General features: G+C 39.4%; 1 protein-coding gene across 2 annotated transcripts in view; it reads right to left on the bottom strand.

Moving 5' to 3' along the window:
• Positions 1-6: 6 nt before the first annotated feature.
• The window catches only part of LOC119837551 (atrophin-1), a 61,637-nt gene continuing 40,614 nt past the window's right edge, over positions 7-21,029 (bottom strand). For both annotated transcript variants that reach the window (XM_038363163.1, XM_038363164.1), the window contains exons 3-18: positions 12,357-12,510; positions 11,065-11,196; positions 10,223-10,453; positions 9,404-9,597; positions 7,444-7,735; positions 6,903-7,095; positions 5,992-6,149; positions 5,068-5,289; positions 4,545-4,757; positions 3,741-3,953; positions 2,468-2,621; positions 1,700-1,775; positions 1,373-1,458; positions 878-1,178; positions 433-604; positions 7-149 (exon numbers count right to left, since the gene is read on the bottom strand). In XM_038363163.1, the coding sequence (XP_038219091.1) occupies positions 36-149; positions 433-604; positions 878-1,178; positions 1,373-1,458; positions 1,700-1,775; positions 2,468-2,621; positions 3,741-3,953; positions 4,545-4,757; positions 5,068-5,289; positions 5,992-6,149; positions 6,903-7,095; positions 7,444-7,735; positions 9,404-9,597; positions 10,223-10,453; positions 11,065-11,196; positions 12,357-12,510 (2,905 nt within the window). In that variant the 3' untranslated portion in view covers positions 7-35. The remainder of the gene's footprint in view (positions 150-432; positions 605-877; positions 1,179-1,372; positions 1,459-1,699; positions 1,776-2,467; positions 2,622-3,740; positions 3,954-4,544; positions 4,758-5,067; positions 5,290-5,991; positions 6,150-6,902; positions 7,096-7,443; positions 7,736-9,403; positions 9,598-10,222; positions 10,454-11,064; positions 11,197-12,356; positions 12,511-21,029) is intronic.

The following is a 21,029-nucleotide window of genomic DNA, read 5'->3' on the forward strand; positions in this document are numbered from 1 at the left end:
GGGGGGGGAGGCGATCACCAGAGGGCAGAGATTCACTAACAGAAGCCGCCGAAGCCGACGGAGGGCACGGAGGGCACGGCCGGCACCGACACCGGCGGCTCCGCGTTCTTGTGCAGGTCCAGCAGCGGGCTCGCCGACAGGTAGTGGGCCTGCCCGACATTATGTCATATTATTATTTGCTATTATATAATTTGTCTTTTGTATGAACAGTTTTGTATGAAAGTGACAAATAATAAGTTAAAGAAAACAATATGCATTCCACCGTATGAATGACGTCATTAGCTCAACCCAAAAATGAATGAAAACCGATATATTTTAAAAAGCTAAATACAGATGACATTTGATCTTGTTTTGATAAAAAAAAAATCAAGGAGCACAAAATTTTTCAAATGTTGAAACACAATCCGATATAAGGGGCTACAAATGGGTCACCTGCTGGTGGTGCGCGGGGGGCGGGCCCGCGTAGCCGTTGTAGTAGGGCGCGTTGTAGGGCGCGTAGCCGGGCGGCGCGTAGCCGTACTGCCAGTCGGGCAGGTAGCCGGGCGCCGGCCGCATCAGCTGCGTGCCCCACCCGCCGCCGTACCCCACGAACGGCCCGCCGTACCTGCCATCGTGAAGAACGCAATATAATAACAGTTATAACAGTGAAAAGTTTTTCGTGTCATGGTGTATCTTTTAAATTAGTAAAAGAGAAACTGACTGACATAATAATGCACATGAAAAATAATGGCAAAGCTATCACCCAAGTCAGCTCATACTCTGTCTGTATACAAAATTTCAATAAAATCCGTTCAGTAGTTTCAACGTAAAGGACAGGCAAGCATCTAAAGAAACAAACTTTCACATTTATAATATTAGTGTGATTGCTATATCTCACCCGTTGTTTCCGTATGCGGGCGTGCCGTACGCCGGGTAGGGGGGGTAGAGCGCCGGTGCGTAGTCCGGCAGCGCGGGCACGGCGGGCGCGGGCGCGTCCCCCCCGCCCGCGCCGGCGCCCACGCCCACGCCCGCGCCGCCCACGCCGCCGCCCCCCACCGCGCCGGCGCCGCCCTCCGCGATGGAGGGGATCTGGTCGACGAGCGACTCGAGGCCGGAGAGCGACTTCGCCGAGACGTCCTGCTGGCCCTTCGGCTTGGGCGTGCCGGCGCCGCTGTCGCCGCCGTACTCGCTCGGTGAGCCTGACAGACATATTGTATATTATTTACATTCATTTATTTGAATTAATTAAATAACCATTCATTTATATTCGTAACATTTCAATGGTGTGAAACACAACTTTACTTATTGATTCGTAAGTAGCTTATAATATGCTTCTTTGAGTTATAATGTGCTACCTGCATAACTTATAAAACAGCTAGATATATAATATTACCAGGTGGATGATGGTGTTCAGCGGGCCGGAAGGCGGTAGAGGCCATCGGTGAGAATGCCGCTTCTTCACCTACTGGAGGTGTTGATCTGAACAAAACACATATAATATTTATATCCGGGACTCATGGCTATCATAATAAATTACATTAAAAACATTCATAGACAAAACATTTTATGTTGAAGAAGAATTAGTAAATATATAGTAAATAGTGTGTCCACTCAATACTTCAACTTATAAACTAAAAATGTTACTTTTATTTTAGTTTTGATTAGGAAAAATGTTATTGCAAGTAAACGATTTACATCATTATATTGTAGTTTAACTCACCTATTGAAATTACTAGGAAACATGGAGGGATGCTGATGGAGCTGGTCTAACCGCGGGCTGCCAGCCACGCCGTTACCTGTAATATAAAGTCATATTACGATGATTTGTTGTTCGAGTATGTTTGAGATGAGATGAGATGAAACGTGCGGCTCCACTCGCGTGGTACCCGGCTACATTGTGACATATTATGCGTTAGTCCAGACTATAATCTATCTCTGTACCAAATCTCATAAAGATCCCAATAGAGAGGTGTTCGCCTTTTAAATCTTATATATAAAATTCTTGTGTCACAATGTTAGTCTCTATACTCCTCCGAAACGGCTTGACCGATTCCTCTGAAATTTGGTAAGCATATTGGGTAGGTCTGAGAATCGGCTAACATCTATTTTTCATACCACTAAACGATAAGAGTAAGGCAGAACAGCGTTTGCCGGGTGCAGCTAGTATTATATATAAGTAAGATTTCCCCACGCAACTTATTATGAAAAACGATGGTTTTCTCACTTACAACACCAAACAAAATCGCTATATAACCTACATATGTATGTTATGCGATAAATATAATAGCTTTCTAATGTTGAAAATATTATTAAAATTGATCCAATAGTTTTTTGTGTTAAATCGTAACAAACAGATCAATATTTTTTCGGTGTAAGTAATAGTAAAGTGGCGGTTAAGGGCGTGTCGTAAGCATAAGGAAGTGTGTACAATGTATGCGTGTGTATGAGGGGGCGGGGAGGGGTGTGTGTGTGTGTGTGTGCGACTCACCCTGCTCCTGCGGATAGTGGTAGTCGTGCGGCTTGTCGTCCGCGTAGGGCATCGCGTCGCGCTCGTACATGGCGCCGAACGAGCCGCCGCCCACCGAGCCGGGGCCCACGCCCACGCCGCCCGGTGACACCTCCGCGTTGCTCGCGCTGGGTTGCTGCACATGCATATATACCACATATTAATACGTGCAAACATATTACACAATTAATATAATACATGTATACACACACATTAAACACACATAACCTAATAATTAGCTTTTACTAACTTTATTGTTAATGACTAGCTTTTGCCCGTGGCTTCGTACGCGTTAAAATCGGAGTAGTTTAATAGATGTAATTATACATATAAACATTCCTCTAGAATACTAACTATCTATTAAAAAACCCCAACAAAATCCGTTGTCTATTTTTAAAGAAGATTAAAGTTCAATACACAATAATTGTTTAGTGTGTGAATTTCAATGATATAATATATATATATATAATCGAAATACATACTCTTAACTGCCAATTGTTTTAGAGGACTAGGGAAACTTATTCGTATGTTAACTCATCTAAATATACTTTTATTTTGTTATACTGAATAACTATTCGAAGCAAAACTTTTCTTTACCTTGAAATCTACAAAACCAATCATTTAATTTTATGTCATTACAAATACTATCGTAAATTGAGTTTCCTTTTTAATTTAAACCATTTAAACTTTAATCTAATTAGCTCGCATGAAGGTTAGCACATAATTTATTTATTACATGCTAGTTGCGTGCGTAACAATAATTAATTATGTCGTGTCAAATACACTGTATACTCAAATAAGTATGGTTATACCTTATTGACGTAACCTAAATAATTATTTTCCAGCCAGCCAGACGTAAATATAATCATGAGTTTTATATATTTTATAATATTTTGTTATGTACAGTTGAGTTAAATAAATAACAAATAGTAAATAATTAAAAGTGAGATGGACTACTGCCAGGATGCATGGATGAGCCTTTAATATTTTCATTATAATACCTAAATACATGTTTTATCTTATGATTTTGAAAAACATCATTATGCAGTTCGATATATTCCATGAAGCGTCCCGAAACCGACTAGGGTCTTGATCTTAGTCCATACCTACACACATTGGGTTACTTTATTCGTAGGTGTGTAAGTGTGTAAGTGTGTAAGTGTGTGTGCGTGTGTGCGCGTGCGCGTGTGCGTGTGCGTGTGTGCGTGCGCGTGTGCGCGTGCGCGTGCGCGTGCGTGTACGTGCGTGCACGCACCTTGTTGTAGTCGGAGAGCGAGGAGTTGGAGTTGCTGCCGGGGTGCATGTCGGTGCTGCCCATGGGGCTGGCGTCGTCGCGCGGCGGCTCGAAGTCGAGCGCGGCGATGCCGGGCGACACGCCGGGCGACGAGATGGCCGCGCCGATCTCGTGCGACAGCTCGCCGCCGTAGCCGCCGCCCCCGCCCCCGCCGCCACCGCTCGACCCGCCGCCCTGGGGGCATGCAACATGTCACGTGTGGCTCGCGCGTGACGCCTGACGCGTGACGCGTCACGCGCGCGACCTTTCAGACGTATTCAAACTGATCGATAATAAAAGACAGTACGCTTAATATAACAATCATCTCCACAAAATGATGCTATTCCATCGTAACGAATGTCAATTGAAATTACACCCCAACGGCCGTTTTCAGTATATTCTCTATACATTGTTCAGTTACTAAAGTTAGGTAATCGCTGCGTGGGTTAACGCGATATAAAAAATTTAATGTAATAATCTATATCATATATCCGTGCTAAGATATATGACTGTTGTACCAGTGAAATAATTTTTGAAATAAATCCAGTTTTTGAGTTAATAAGAGATCTGCTAATTAGAGAGCTATCTATGTGTGATCTCCGATAAAATATTAAAAGCAACCTTGCGACACATTCTAAAAATCACCTCTAACATCATGATGTTTATGTGTGCGTTTTCGTTTATTATATTTATGATATTGTATCATGATATAAGGGGTGAGGTTAACTTTTTTTTAATGCAACATCTCTCAACTGACTGCTATCACCAACGTGAGCACATAGTCACCTGCGCGAAGTGATGCGACTCCGTGTAGGTGGGCGTGAGCGGCGCCGGCGCCGGCGACGAGTGGTGGCTGTAGGGCGTGTGCGCCGGCGACGGCGTGTACGAGTGCAGCGCGCCCGCGCCGCCCGCCGGCGACGCCGCCGGGAACGGCGTGCTGCCGCCCAGCCCCACGCCCACCGCCGGCACCGGCGACTGCGAGTACGGCGTGCCCTGCGACTGCGCAAACATACAATCGAATGTTAAAGAGACAGCCGTAGCTAGCTGATATGAAACAAGTCTCAACTGCATCAAGAAAGGCAAAAAATACAATAAAGTTGAATGAATTTGTACTTATAGAGTTATTTTTTTTAACTGTTATTGTAATAAGGTCTGGCGTATGGTGTCTGATGTCTGGTGTCTGCTGTGTGGTGCTATGGTAATATTTATATTATCTCTTATACAATATCATTGTGCATTTGCATTAATGCGTATGTGTGCGTGCGTACGAGTGTTTAGTGCGTGCATGTGCACGAACGCGTGCGCATACCTGCGACGCGCCCTCGCGCGCGTACTGCATCTGGTCGTGCGCGAACCGCGGCTGCTGCTGCGGCGCCGGGCTCGGCTGCTGGCGGTAGCTGGGCGAGCTGGCGTAGAGCGGCGAGCGCGCTGCGAAAGCGCCGCCCACGCGCACGCCCACGCCCACGCCCGGCGATCCGAAAGAGCCGCGCGGTGGTGACGGCGCCGAGAACGCGGCGGGGCTCGACGGGAACTGCAAGGGATATCAATTATTAAATATGCTCGGCAGTGGGAGTTGATTGAGCACTGGTAAATTAATTGTGCGCGTACGTTAAAGTCGTTGATGTCAAATTGGTTAAGGAGTTATGCACGCAAACAGTACAAATGATGAAACTAATAGTGAATCACGCTATGTTTAGTGGCCTGCATGTTATTTGGGTCGAACACCGTCCGCGATAGATAGAAATGCTAACTAAGGTATTCGGTAGTCATTGCACCAAACAGGCATGTAGTTTTATGTGATTTAAACCTAACCTAGTGGAGGTTATAAAATGTGTATCTTATATCCTTAATAATATTTTAAATGTGAAAGTATGTTTGTTTGTGTTTCTTTCAGGTCGCATCAGAGCGCTTGTTTTGTAATTTTCTGGAGATATATAAAAGGCTAGATAGTGACATAAGCCACTTTTTACCGTGGTGCAACATCTAATTCCCATGGAAAGATCCATTAAGATGAACATTTGAACCAATACAAAACTCATAAATCCCGAACGCACTATATTAAAAAGGCGAAACATTATCCTTTTACCTTGCTAAGCCGTGTAAGCGTGTATAATAATACATCAACGTATAATGCTAGTAGGTATGGTGGTATAAATACCGCATCCGTGCCAAGATATACAAGCCCTTCAGAGGCTTCAAATAAAAAAATAAAAAAAATGATGCATATAGGCACCTGTTGCTGCGGCGGCTGCGGCTGCGGCGTGGCGGCGAGGCGCTGCGGCGTCGGCGAGTAGGGCTGCGAGCGCGGCGACGCGTACACGCCGCGCGGCGACCCGTAGCCGGCGCGCGGCAGCCCCAGCCCCGACACGTCCAGCGGGGAGTCCATGCCGCCTGCCACGACAGTTACTTCACTCATTTATTTATATCGTATAGAACTTTCCACGAAAACTCATAAAGCTTATAAAACTCAAAACCGTTATCTCATATAGAAGAAATAAAACATGATTTAACATAGTTTATTTATAACGATAACAAATATTAAATGAGAGTTCCTTTGTAAACTCAGACAAAATACAAGATTACAAATAGTAGTACAGTACCATTGTGTAATTCGTTAATAGTACAGAGTGCACCAATTATTTTTACATATTACATATTATACACAGTTACATTTGCAATAATCGGTTTAACTTACTTCATGTGTCAGTTAAAATGTCAATAATATAAGAAAATAAGTCACAAATTATTATCAAATAGGCTAAACAGAACTATCACACCGCTGTTCCAAATGGTGAAAGAAATGTAAAAAAAAAGAACATTCATCTACAAACCGAAGAACTAGCTATATTTATTAGTTAAGCCTTCCTCTTTCTGCGTCCCTTTGAACGTTTAATATTTAACTTTTGCCTAAATTTTTCTGGAAAAGATCAGTCATAAGGCCGTCATAAGGCCGCCCCATTATCAATATTTTAATTTCTAATATTTCATTTCTTTTTCTTATTTTGTTTTATGTTAAAATAAAAGTGTTAAAATATATAAAATTAAAATAAACTTGACATAGTTGCATTTTCTTTGAAGCTGAGAACAAAAAATAGTCTAAACAGAACAGCCCGATTTAAATGCAGGAGATGCGACTATACGCACCGTTATTGGGCTGGTAGTAGGGCGAGCCGTCCGCCATCTGCTGCTGGTGCTGGTGCTGCTGGTGGTACAGCATGCCCTGCTGCAGCGGCGACGGCATCTGCGCGGGGAACTCGCCGCCGCCGTGCGCCATGAACGGCTGCTCGTGCGGCAGCGCCGACATCGACGACAGCTGCGGCTGCAGCATCGAGTTCGTCTGAAAGTGTCGAGGGAACCGTTACAGTTTGATGGAAGTGTGAATAAAAAAAGAATCGTATGTTCAATCAGTCAGGTATCTTGTACTGATTTTAAAATTCCAAAAGCTACTTTTCCTAATTGTTCGCTTCACATTATAAATGCAAAAATATGTTTGTTTTCCTTTCCCATCACATCGCTACGAAGCGATTTTATGAAGTTTTGCCTTGGAAATTTGCTTTGACTACGAGTGCGAGGCTGCAGGGCGGAAAGGTAATATTACGAAGCTTCTCGGCTTATGTCATATTTTGTATTTAAGAGTGATCTACACTAACTTGCAATTATAGAAATCTTGTAAACTGTCACAAACCTGTTGCTGTTGCTGTTGTTGCTGCTGCTGCTGCTGTTGCTGTTGCAACAGAAACTGCTGCTCCTCCGGGCGTATCTTCTTGGGCCTGCCGCGCTTCTTTTTCGGCGGCTGCTCCCCGTTGGGGTCCATGCTGGGCGGGGGGCGCGGGGGGCGCGGCGCCCGCGGCGTGGGCGGCGCCGTCTCCCCGTTTTCCAGCTTTATCTTCTTCGGCCGGCCTCTTTTCTTCTTGAGTGGAACTTCTGTCCCGTCCTCCAGTATGATCGTGTCCCCCGGCTCCGGCTCCATCGTCAGCCTGCGGATGGACGTGCTTTTGTCCAGTATTGTTTTTGTTTTTTTTACTTTGCGATCACTGCTTGGGGGCGGGGTTAGAAGCGCGGGTTAGTCGGGGTGCGGGCGGTTGGGTTAGTGGAGATTTTGTATTATATGCATGATTTGTTTTATGATACAAAGCTGATATATTGAATTTAAATTCAAAAATTTTAATTGATTTCAATCTAGGTTTAAACACTTGCATTGAAGATATTTAATTCTCGAAATGCATATTATTTATCTAACATAAAATAATAATGAATGAATCTTAACACTAATTATAAAATAACTTCAACAATTAGCAAATGTCACTAAAACATGTTACCTGTACGAAAATAAGATCAGAATTGCAGTTCCAGTTCAGAGTCTGGTTCTGTAGAAAATTCAGTTGATCATAGAGATATTTAAATATTTAAATGTATTCCTACTTTTCAATGGTTATCGAACAGTAAAATATATATTTAAACTTGTATTTATTTCGATCAACAAAATATAGGAAATAATCAGATTTTCACATTAGTGCTTATTGGCAGTTGAGATTTTCATAATTATTTATGACAAGTATCAAATTAAAACTAACTAGAAAACATATATAATTATAATTTATTCACTCTACTTCTTCTCTTCTTCTAACTCGATCATTCAGACACTTATATATGTTGCTTTTAATATTTTTTATACATTTTAATATACCCACTAGCTTACCGCCCGCGGTTTCGCACGCGTTGTTTTCGGCGTGGTTAACTAGCTAATGTTATTATACATATAAACCTTCCTCTTGAATCCCTATCTAATAAAAAAAAAAAACCCCTCAAAATGTGATGTGTAGTTTTAAAGATCTAAGCATATGTAATGTGTAGTGACTAACTCCCCAAAGTAATCAATGTACCATCTATTATAGGCTTTTTCATTCCTACCTTTCTATCTATATTTCAACTTCTAATGTCATGAAACCAATGAATTATGTAGGTATTCTCTATAAAGTAAATTCAATCAAAACATTTGTTATTTCATCTTTTCTTTAACTTTTAATATTATAATACAGTGTTTTCAGTTTTGTAAACCTGAACACAATAATCCATCACCCATTATTTATTGTCACATGTAAAGGGAGAAGCGATATCAGTCATGTTAATAGGTTCTTTTTTGAACTTTCTAGTTTATAATCGATCATTCACCGTCATATACAGTATGATTTATAATTTATATAGTAAATATAGTAAAGGAAATTAAAAAACCCGTTTTAATAATAGACTTAACTAAAGCGTCTCACTTGTTCTTATACAGAATATACATAAAGGATTTATTCATTCCTGGTGGTCCTAATCAGGTTATTAATAATCCTTGGAAACTATACAAAATTGGACTGAAATATGTATGTTTAAAGTTGATCAAACTCGAAGTACAAACGAGTCAATTACTCACAAATATTCCAGTGAAACTTATAAAAGTGAGTTCAACCAATCAACCATTCACACATCAAAAAACACGACCAACCAATACCACCCATGAAATAACCAAAATGTTTTCAGCTTCCACATTATCCCAATACCTATTCACCATTCATCACCCGTGCCAACTGTTCCACACCACACCACACCACACCACAGCACAGCACAGCACACTAGAGCGCACCACACAATGCCCCCACCTGCGTATCTCCATCTCCTCCTGGGGGCGGCGGCTGGTGTTGTCCGGGAAGACCAGCTCCGCCTCGTCCACGTGCGCCACGAGCCCGTTCAGGTAGTCGCGGAACTTCTTCAGCGCCGCGTAGAACGGCACCTTGTCGGCGGCGCGCGGCAGCTGCGCGCAGCGCGCCGACGACGACGGCATCACCCACATGTACTGGAATGTGTAAGTCAATGTCAACTTATTTGCTTCGGGTTCCAATAATCGTTGGAAGCTCAAATTTACTCAGTTTGCTGAATACTGTTAACGTTCCCTAAAAGAAATTCGAAATTCGTATAAATATTATTTCCTAAATGGAGTAAAATAATCTGATACATACTTAAATTAAATTTTGTGATTACACTTATTTATATAGATCTTGCAATCCAAAATTAACATTACCTAGTCATATATAACTAGTGAATCCGTGGCCAGTATCTAGTTTACGTGAAGGCATTAGTACAATAGGTTAAATAAGGTTCATAGCGGGTAGCTAAGCTGGTGGTTCGCCTGATGGTAAACGATCACCACCGCCCATGCACATTCGGAGAGATAGCACTACTGCGAATGAGCATTTAAGCGGGGAGGGATAAGGAAAGGATACGGGCACTATTTCACGCCGGTTTAATGTAATGTTCAATACCTAAATTTAATTAGCTGAATTATTGCATAGCAAGTTCTAAATTTTCTCTAAACTCTTATCATTAACCTGGATCAGATAAATAGACATTCAAACTCCCCCCTATATCACTATAACATCATTACACACCACCAAACACATCCACAATCCACAGCCACCCACCGTATTAGTGCCCGCTATTGTATCAGGCTGTTTCCCGAAGCAGAAGTCCTTCTTGCCGGAGAACACCTCGTAGATCAGCTTCCCGTTGAACACGGCCACCTTCGGCCGAAACGTCTGCAGCTTCTCCAGCAGTATCGCCGAGCCCTCTTTGATCTCGCGCCGCGTGAGGTCCGCCGAGCCTTTCGTCGGCCGCGCCACCATGTTCGTGAAGCCGATGCCGAAGTTTAATAGCTGGAATTAGACAAATTTCATACATTAAACATATAATTAATCTATATTATTAATATTATTTAAAAAAATAGATAAAATAAACACTCATAGGAGGCCTGTGCCCCAGCAGTGGGAACAAATATGGACTGATGATGAATGAATGAAAAAATTAATATTATAAAGCTGAAGATTTGATTGTTTGTTTGACCCTGAAAATTTAGAAGTCCGGGCGTGCGAAGCTGCAACAGCTAGTTAATATTATGACCTCGGATTTAAAAGCTATAAGTCGGGTGTATCTGCACATTATTCAAATCACCACTGCCCGAAACGGTGAAGGAAAACATCTTGAGGAAACCGGCATGTCTTAGGAACAAAAAAGTTCTGATGTGACATCTGCCAACCCATCACTTGGCACTTTCATAGGAGGCCCATGTCCCATGCAGTGGGCACATAACGTTTTCACGCAAAAACCGCTGGACCGATTTCACAAATTCTTTCACCATTATAAAGCTGCACCTTCACCGAGTGGCATAGGACAACGTTCTATTTCGGCCCTACATCGTCGATTATTACACATAAATAATTACAAAATAAAAAGAAAAGAAATTTCCCAACCATTTTACTGAACACACCTTATAATCCTCATCGGCGCTCATTTGCTCCCTCGTCAACCCGGACAGGTACAGACACTTCCAAAAGTGGTTCCCGGGACCCGCGTAATGGTGGCCCTTGTATGCGGCGAAAAGCCCGGGGTTTATTCCGATCTGAAAATTGTTTAAAAAAAAAGTTTTATTGTAAGTACTACAAACCTCGACGAAACACATAGGATTGGATTCCAAAGACATTTGGTACAGGAGGCGTGGATGACCAAAGTATCATATTATAGTATTATATTTATCCGGGTACCAAGCGAGTAAAGACGCCGTCTGATATTAGTGTCTCATAAAAGATTATATGTATTTCAATATGTAATTAGATTGCGTTTACTATAAGATTTAAATATAAAAACACAGACACATTTTTATCAATAAATAAAAACATGGGTATAATAAAATAACATTTTAATATTAGGAATTATTGAACATATTTATAAATATAACATAACTGCGATTGTTTCAAAGGATCTTATTAGTCCATTGTTGAATAAATTTAATTTATTAAAGGCTATTTCATATTGTTTTATTTTTATACAATATCATTCAACTTACGCCGTATCCATACGGATTGTTTACATATTTATAGTAAAAGTATTTCACGAAAGTAACTGAATACGAGGCTGAACTTTTGCAGCCCGTTTAAGTTTAAGTTTCTAACGTTACTTGGGCGAGTAAAAACTTTATTATAGAACGAAAGTATGACGAGCAAACATACCTTTTTATTTTTTCGTACTTTTCTATCTGATTTAGCAACATTACCTAGACGATACCCGTTTCTTTGTCAACTACGGATGCAAGATTTAAAGCAACTTTAACAATTAATGTATTCAATGAGAATTAAAGCATCAGATTCCCGTCGAAATCGATTCACTCGTTTTGGAGATACATTGATTATAATCAGTAAACGTAATACCATATTCATCGATGGTTATAATATCTAATGTTTTCATGTTTTTAGAGATTGCGCCATTTTTTTTTTATCTCAATCATAATGAATAAACATAACACAAGTACACAAATGGATTGATCTTTAAAATCAATTTGTTACATTTTAGTATATACAACATGACATTTTTTAGTACAATACTATGCAATATAAAACTTTAGCAGAGAACCAAAAATCATCCATTTAGGTTATAATATAATGGATGTCATTTTAAAGGTGTCTCCAAATACACTACAACGAACCGCCAAAGAACCGGGCGCAATCTCGCTACGTACATCATATGAAAATAACAAATATAAGTAGAGCTCTCGATCGTACTCACAATGATGATGTCAAGGTTCTCAGCCAGGTGGTCGGGCAGCGTGCGCCTCGACACCTCCTCCTCGCTCATGCCGTTGAATCTGTCGTGCTTTTTCCTCTCCTTGACCGGCCTCGGGATCAGGGCACCCTCGAGTCCTTCCGTTTTGATTTCCATGCTGAAAACGGAGAGGTGTCCCATCAATATTTCGTATGAGGAATACACATTGAGGAGGTTCCAGGGTGTTAAAGCTTTAGAGTTAATGAAGAATGATGCAATTTATGGCATAATTACTTTCAATTGATAAAAAAGTAATGTAGCTTTGTGTATGTCCATGGGCGGTAGCGATCGCCTCATCAGGTCAGCCATTTTTTGATTATCGCTCTTAAAAAAAAACAACTTTGTGTGCAGTGCGGTTATCCACTACCCGGTGACACGTCTGTTGGCTTAAAAATAATATTCGACAGGTGAGAAGATGTTATGTGTTCAAGTGTTTTTAACATAAAATACGTAATAAATAACATCGATTTGGATTGGTATATAGAATATAGATAGTTAAAGTTTATTTCACCGCTGGTTTATAGAGCGACATAATAAATCGTAGATGTACAATGATCATGTTATTGTTATAATCGATATTGAAGGTGTATTATCATAATTTATAATTCGTTTTGAAATGCTATTAGGGAAGTATAGACATGGGTACAATATTAAAAGGAGTAAAATCGATCTTACTACTCTTTCAGTTTTATATGTATAAAAGGCATCCCACGCCTTCTATTGAGATGATTAACTATTGTTTAAATTCTCAATTGAAAAATGCATTTGAATGCTATGAAATTAACAATTCATCATTAAAAGTTATTTAGTAAAAAATGATACAAAAAGGGCACCGACACATCTGATGAGAGAGGTACCCCTACAAATTCTAGAATGAAAGCAATTTCCTATAAAACCCACGGAGTTATCAAGTAAAAAGCAAAAGAGAACCCAGTTGATTTGAACCACCTTCGGTTTCGGGAACGTCGTCGGCTAAAAAAAGTATATCAACACTGGAAAGACACAAGCATTTGCGTATGAAAATTGTGGGGAGTGATTCTTAATCCGGTGTAAATTCCGATTCTAGACTGTCCACGTCATCATCTGAACTGACTTGATACTACTGAATTGGTTGATAATAAACATGGTTACCACAGCACATAACAATTACAACATCGACAGATTAATTTACAAGCGACTTTTAATTATTTTCCACATTTCGGTTCTCTTCTATCTTGACTTCATTAAAAACTATAAGAACTTGATGCCTGTTTACATGGCCTGGAGGCATTTGCAAATTATAATCTGTCGTAATTAAACGTAAACTTCCTAACATAAAACCTTTTTTGGTATTTTCCTCATTGTTTATAACCTAATATGTACTTATCGTATCATAACTCTGTAATATGTACAATTTTAAGTATTATTACATATTATTTTCACTGGTACACGGCATAACTTAACACGTCAGTCCCGTGCCTATTTTCAAAACTTCGCTTAGAGCCATTTAACTCTAGTCTCCTACATTTGCCGTGTAAGATACCTACGTACAGATTCGATCGGGACGATAATTTTCTATTAGCAGCTGCGAAACACTTAAGTTTTTGCTATAAAGACCTCGGATTAAGACATTAAGCAGATAGCGTGGCGGTTGGCTACATTTGCATACTAATTATTGCAACAGTGCTGTTTAATGAAAATCCGTCGTTTCTGATAGCAGTCACGTTCTCGTATACGATGTCTTGGTCTACCTATTGACATTTTATATTTCTCTCCTCCAATGGAAAGTGAATTGAGATGCGAGAGGTCCATAACACGTGGGTCTTGAATGTTTTTCATTTGAAAACTGGAAAGACGTAAGGCTATTTTTGGAGATTTGCTCAAAAGTTGACAGGTTTTTAAATCGCTACCCGAATTAGATATGCTAAAGAGCAGATTGATAACGAAATTCGTTACACATTTTACGAGCACTCTCTTCCAAAAAAAAACGCTTTAAATAATTGCTCATAAAACGATAAATAATATAACGTTTTTATTACCATTCCAAACTAAACGTAAATATTTTAAAATCACTCTGTTATTTACTCATACAATTTCGTCTGTTTAATAATACCTATAGTAAAGCGATGCATCCATCCGCATCTTCTATAAATACACGTCCACCTTTCATGTGTTGGAAAGTGCGCACGCGCTCCCGAAAAACAGTTAATCGCGTGCCTGTCTCTCTCGGAGCCTTTTTACACGGAACCACCGAGAGTTAATTGAGGCTAAAACCATTATAATGTGGAAAGCATTAACGCTCGTACGATTCCACCTTGATCTGATTATTCCGCTGAAATTTTTGGCTAGCGATAGCATCGCGGTTCCGGTACAGAAATACATACGACGTAAACATTGCGCGGGCGCATACGCATCTATTAACAATAGTATACTAGCTGGTGTTTTCTAGTATTCAAAATCAAACCTCCAATGTCTATATTTAGTCATTAACTTATTCGTTGTTCGTAAAATGTTAAATTTAAAAGCAAAATAATAAGATTTATATTGTATGATATTATCCTTAGCCTCTCGTGGGAAAAACAACGATTTTGAATGCAAGAATTTTTAATGTTTATTTAAACATATGATGCAACCACTCCAATAACTTGCTTCATTCTATAAGATATCATGGTTCTAGAGCCAGCAATTTTGGGAGTGTTTATACGTTAGCGTATATAACTAAGCGTGAAGTAGATATATTCACTTTTTATTTTCTTGTTTTATGTTACAATTTTTCTTTCCAATACGCATTCCTATGTATGAAGGATGTACAACTACTATAAAAAAAAAAGATTTTATCTTTAGTAAATTGCACGACAACATTGCGTAGGTATAACTTTAGTTTTAGATATCTTAACATATAACGTCCCGAAAACGTCCATTACACAATAATACAATGGCGCTGAAACTACCTAAAACAATCCTAACACAAAACAATTATTACCAAAAATCCCAGGCACTTCTGAAAATGTGGTCATCACGTGGAACGGTACTCGCCGAGCTCTCAGGCGTGACCTTACCACGAGGCGCAACCTTTCACCGAATAATATATATATTCACATCTATTTTGTCTAGATATATTAATTGCGATACATCACGTCTAGATGGCGCTGAAAGCGGCGTAGCGCCAGGCACACACCCAGAACTGCTCGCACAAAATCCCAGCTACGTCTGAAAATGTGGTCACCACGCGGAACGGCGGCGGCTCCGAGGCGTGTCCTTACAGCACGGGTCGCCGCCTTTCTCCCTATTCTCAATTTTGACAGTTGTATCGAAACTCGCGCTAATTAACGATCGAAAACTGGAATTGGCCTTCGTTAATCACTAGACCTGCAATCGTGTCGCCTCGCGGAAATCCTGTCGCAGATTATTACGCTTTGCGTCCTTTGATTATGTTCTTAAACACGTTCATTTTAGGGCTTTATTTGGTGTTAGCATTGAAGGAGCACCCCCGCATCAGGATTTCCTTTCTCCGCGGGCTGCCACAACATGTTTTTAATACCTATATGCGAACGAAGCATACACTCAAGAGTATTTTACCATACATACATTACTGTCGTTCCCTTCCAACATCTAGGCTATAGTACATAAACAACAGCTCTATCGACAACCTATTTGACAATTATCTTATAAAACAACATATTAGTTAATAATAATTGTCGTTTTCACCGTTTCTTTCAATCTAACGCTGTCGAGACCAGTTACGCCTAACAGTAGGTACAACAAACATTGTTTGGATATCTCAACGTTTATATTTTAGGTATCTCTTTATTTCAAATTCGGAACCATTACATATTCGCAACAATCGCAAACGGTCAAACGACACAACATATAATATGTCATTTATGAAAAAACACACACACAAATACAGTATGTATGTTAATATTTCGATTGTAGTAAGACTTACTCGGTTTTCGACCAAATGCCGTTTACGTAAAATGTAATGTATGAATATTAATTTAAATCCAAAGCTTCTAGGTAATTACCAGTCAGTAGAGATTGTACAAACGTATTTATTTCTCTAATGAAGTATTTGGTCACTAAGATCGTATCTTTATGGCCGTAAAATTACGCAACATGATAATGGTAATGTTTTTAATTTTTCTCTTGTTAGACAACTATGCTTTATTTTAACTATACTAGTGAATTCCTATTTTTTGGCAGCATGAGGTAGTATTTTAAATGATATTGCAACATTTATTTACTTTGCTTTGCTTTATGCATTTGCAAAAAAGGGAGATCGTTTATATAAATACTAGCTGACCCGGCAAACGCTGTTCTGCCTTACTCTTATCATTGAGGGGTATGAAAAATAGATGATGGCCGATTCTCATAGATACCGGATAAGCACAAAAAAATTTCATCAAAATCGGTCAAGCCGTTTCGGAGAAGTATGGCAACGAAAACTGTGACACGAGAATTTTATATATTAGATTAATGCAATGAAATAAGTAACCTCAAAGAATATGTGTACTTTTATAAATATAAGTTTTTTTCTTTGAACGCGCAAATATCAGGACTTAATGACCGATTACAAATTACACATGACCCCTCAGTGCATACCTGTAACCCGGTCAAAGCCGGGACGGAGAACTAGTATACAGATAAAAGAAAACAATACAATCGTGAGCAAGTTACAACATGAATGAATTGTATCACTAATAAATATAATGATTACCACTAACTAGTAGCACGCCCCGGCTCCGCTCGGGTAGTCATTTATCATAATTGAAATAATATTAACTATTCTATCTTTTAAGTTGTATCTAACCACACATGGTTGAGTAGTAGGAGTCCATCACTGCTATACAACGTGACAGGGTATTTATATAGCTAAATAAAAAATCAAGTTTGCGCTTTACATAAACACAAGAAATATATATATAGATCCCAGTCTAGATTATGAACAGGACCCCTATCATCTGGAACGTTCGTCGCACCGTAATTTACCCCACTCAGGTATTACAAACAGAATCACGTTCTCGCTGCGAAATTATAGTTTTTCCAGGATGATTTCTGTGTCAATTATAGCATCCATTAGTCGCCTTTGACGAACGGTTCAAAGATCTGAGATCGATTCATTACGAAAGCCTGCTACGGATTGTTTTTAACTCGACGCCGTCGGCTGTTGGCGCGAGCCGAAAATCCCTTGATTGCAATCTCTTGTCGCTCTCCATGACCTATTAGACTTTGTGCCTCTGTTTATATAAAAACTACCGAGACCCCTGACCTTACTTTGTGCGTTTGGACATTGCCAGTTTTCATATCTATCTAGCTTCCCATTAATCGCGCTGATTAATTCCACCAGCAGCCTCTGCGCTGCACTAATTCGTCGAAAACAGTCAAATTGAACGACACATAAATATTTTTTTTTAAATCACAGTGAGTGGGATAATTGATTTAACAGTCATATTTGATTTTCATTAAAACATCAAAAAGTAGCCGCTCTCCGCGGCTCCGTCGCGGGTGCACTCATTGGCAGTTGGCAGTCAGGAAAATTGTGGGTTTATTTCACTTGTATATTTAAGTGTCCTCAAATCTATTTAGTTAATAGTTTTTGTGAGGTTTTTCCATCACATAAAAAAAAACAAACAAAATAATGCTATTCAGAGTCGGTTCTAAACACTCAATCAATGTTTTAGTAATTCATTCTACAATTAATTCGAAATTAGTACATAGTAAAGCCCCGCCACTTATCACGATAAACTTATAGAACTCTTCACCGATTTCGATTCTGTTTTCACCCATGGATAGCGTGGTTCTAGAGAAAGATTTTAGTATATAATTTGCTAAGTTGCAGACAACGTGCAAAACAGTGGGCGCAAGCGTGGTTTAATAAGTAAAAGGGCTTTTAATCTAATATAACATAATTACAATTGCATTTAAAACATTGGATAATTCTGAAATTAAAAACTTTTTAAAGGATTTTAAACGCGATTTATTCATTATATTATTGACCCCAGTCTCCCCGTGACCACGCTCACTGTAAAGTGTTCGAAACGTCAGGTTAAAAATATAATGAATAAATCGCGTTTACAATCCGTTAAAAAGCTTTTAATTTCTAAATGTATAATACTCTGGTAAAATCAAACACAAGAAAATACTATTGGATAATTCTGTCACTTATATCAATCCTAAATCCGAACGCATTACGTAATTGGCCCTTATCAATTGTAACGCTTGATTTCAATGTTATATTTCCTTTAACATAAAATAAGACTTGTTACTAAGGAACCCATTTGATGGCTGAAACATAACCGCGAATTGAGGTCTTCAATTTACAAGCACACAAATTATGTTAAATCTTAACGAAAACCGTTCTCAACTTGAATGGATAAATCTATCTGTAAATTTAAGAAAGCAAAATTACGATACGATACGTACGATATTGTTACGTTTAACTAGTTGGCTGCCGTCGCTACAAAAAATATATGTTTTTCAAATGGAATAAAAACACCCATTTCTATCCGAATACAACGACAAAACAATACGAAATTGGTCAAAAATAGGAAAAAAACAGAAACGTAACGATCCCTCGGCGAGAGCGAGATGAAACACACACAACTCACCGATTCAAAAATTCACCCGTTGCTTTAAATTTTTATAATAAATATGCATGTATGTAAAGTAGCCCCAAATAGCCTACTTAGGTGTGTCTGTCTGCAGGAAAGTGACATTAACACTTAATGTGTTTTGCTTAATTTAGATTTGACCAAAATAGAAAATCAATTTATCAACGCAAATAAAACCAGTGAGAATTAAACGACTTTTTCTAAATCTGTCGACCCGGCCGTCGGTGGAGTGGTTATTGACCCTGTCCGTTGCGCTGGAGGGTGTGCGGTTCGAGCCTCGCTGGAATGTAATGTTATGACTTTAGCAATTTGCATCGTCGTGTCTACTCTCGTCCGCAGTTAAGTCACCATCAAGTATAGTAAGTAACTTTATATTCAACAGGGAGTAAAAATTAGTCCTACACAAGCGGTCACATTAATAAACACAATTACATAACAATTAGTACATATAAAGGCATTACACACGAGCGATAATTATTGCAATATAATATCTCGTATCGGCGGCCGAGTCGCTTGCACAAGCCGCGCCGAGCACGTAGCCGTGATGCGTGTGACGTCGCCATTTTGATAGCAGGGCGCTTGGACCATGAAGGCTGAGGCTTATCTATAGCGCTATACCTACCTACCTACAGACTGGCAAGTCGCAAGGATTACTTGGCTCCGAGGTTTGCTTTATTTATTGCGCGATGAATTAAATCCTCATAGATACGACGCAGTTTTTTTTTATTTTTATTTTCATTTTTGTTCTCAAACATTCGTGTTTTTTTTCCTTACTTAATCCATAAAGCAAGTTCTGATACTATGTTGGTAGATAAACATGTACCTTCATCCAGTGCATTCTTTTTCCAGTCGTCAATCCTAATAGCATTTGCAGAAGCGCTACGTCTGTGGACGTTAAAAGACGGTGGTGATTGCTTACCACCAGGCGAACCATTAGCTCGGTTACCTGGTTAGTTGGTTGCCTGCTCGTTACTAATAGAGCTTTGCAGTATAACATATATATTGATAACATAAAGAGCGTTCTTAAAGCAATGGAAGACGAATTTTTATAACGCTAATCTATACTAATATTATAAAGCTGAAGAGTTTGTTTGTTTGAACGTAGTAATCTCAGGAAGTACTGGTCCGATTTAAAAAATTCTTTCAGTGTTAGGTAGCCTATTTATCGAGGAAGGCTACAGGCTATATATTTACCACCGGTGAAGCCGGGTCGGACCTCTAGTCAATTATATAATCATACAAAAACCGACGCATTAACACCAAAATCACATCACATTTAAATATATGCTATTAACACCAAGTAAACTAGTCCCCAGTGAACCTAACATACTGAATTCATAATAATCTGGTCGGGTGATTAAGGGTCCTTGGTCTGATGCCCATTATAGATATAGTACATCATTATGCCGCGACTATTAATAAATAATTAATCGATGATTGATGAGATTAGAGCTAGCTACTATTATTGAGAGAGCTTCGGATAATTGAGCTATCAACCCGCCCTCGCTACACTACTGTTATCAAGGTACCTATATAAAAACAACGAATTAGTAAACCCTTGTCGCTTGTGTCATGACAGTTAAAAATGCCACCCAATCGTACTAAGAACCAAATAGGTCTTGTGTGACTTGAATTTGAATTTGAAATCCTAATCACCTCATCTGCTTATAGTCTTGCGACTGATTGCAGGTCTTGAAAAAAAAAAAAGTTCTTGTGTGACAATCGGACATACACAAAAATTGCACATATCATGATTTTATTTCTAGAAGCTTCTACAAACGCGTCTTTCTTTTTCATTATAGAATATGTTATGTCGAATTTAATGAATAAAATCAAATTCATATTATGATTTCTTTAGCGATTATGAAACTTGCAGTTTTCTTAACAAAAGCAAGCTATATATATAAGTCACGAAATTAAAACACCCATCACTTTTGGAAAATCGGTTAAAAAACAATCAAATCATGACCAATACTGAAGCGCCAGCGTATCTGTATGGAAAACTGACCTGGATGGGATGTAAGAACGGCATGTCTACTAGGGCGAC

The sequence above is a fragment of the Zerene cesonia genome, chromosome 28, assembly GCF_012273895.1.
Source record: "Zerene cesonia ecotype Mississippi chromosome 28, Zerene_cesonia_1.1, whole genome shotgun sequence".
Taxonomy (NCBI): domain Eukaryota; kingdom Metazoa; phylum Arthropoda; class Insecta; order Lepidoptera; family Pieridae; genus Zerene; species Zerene cesonia.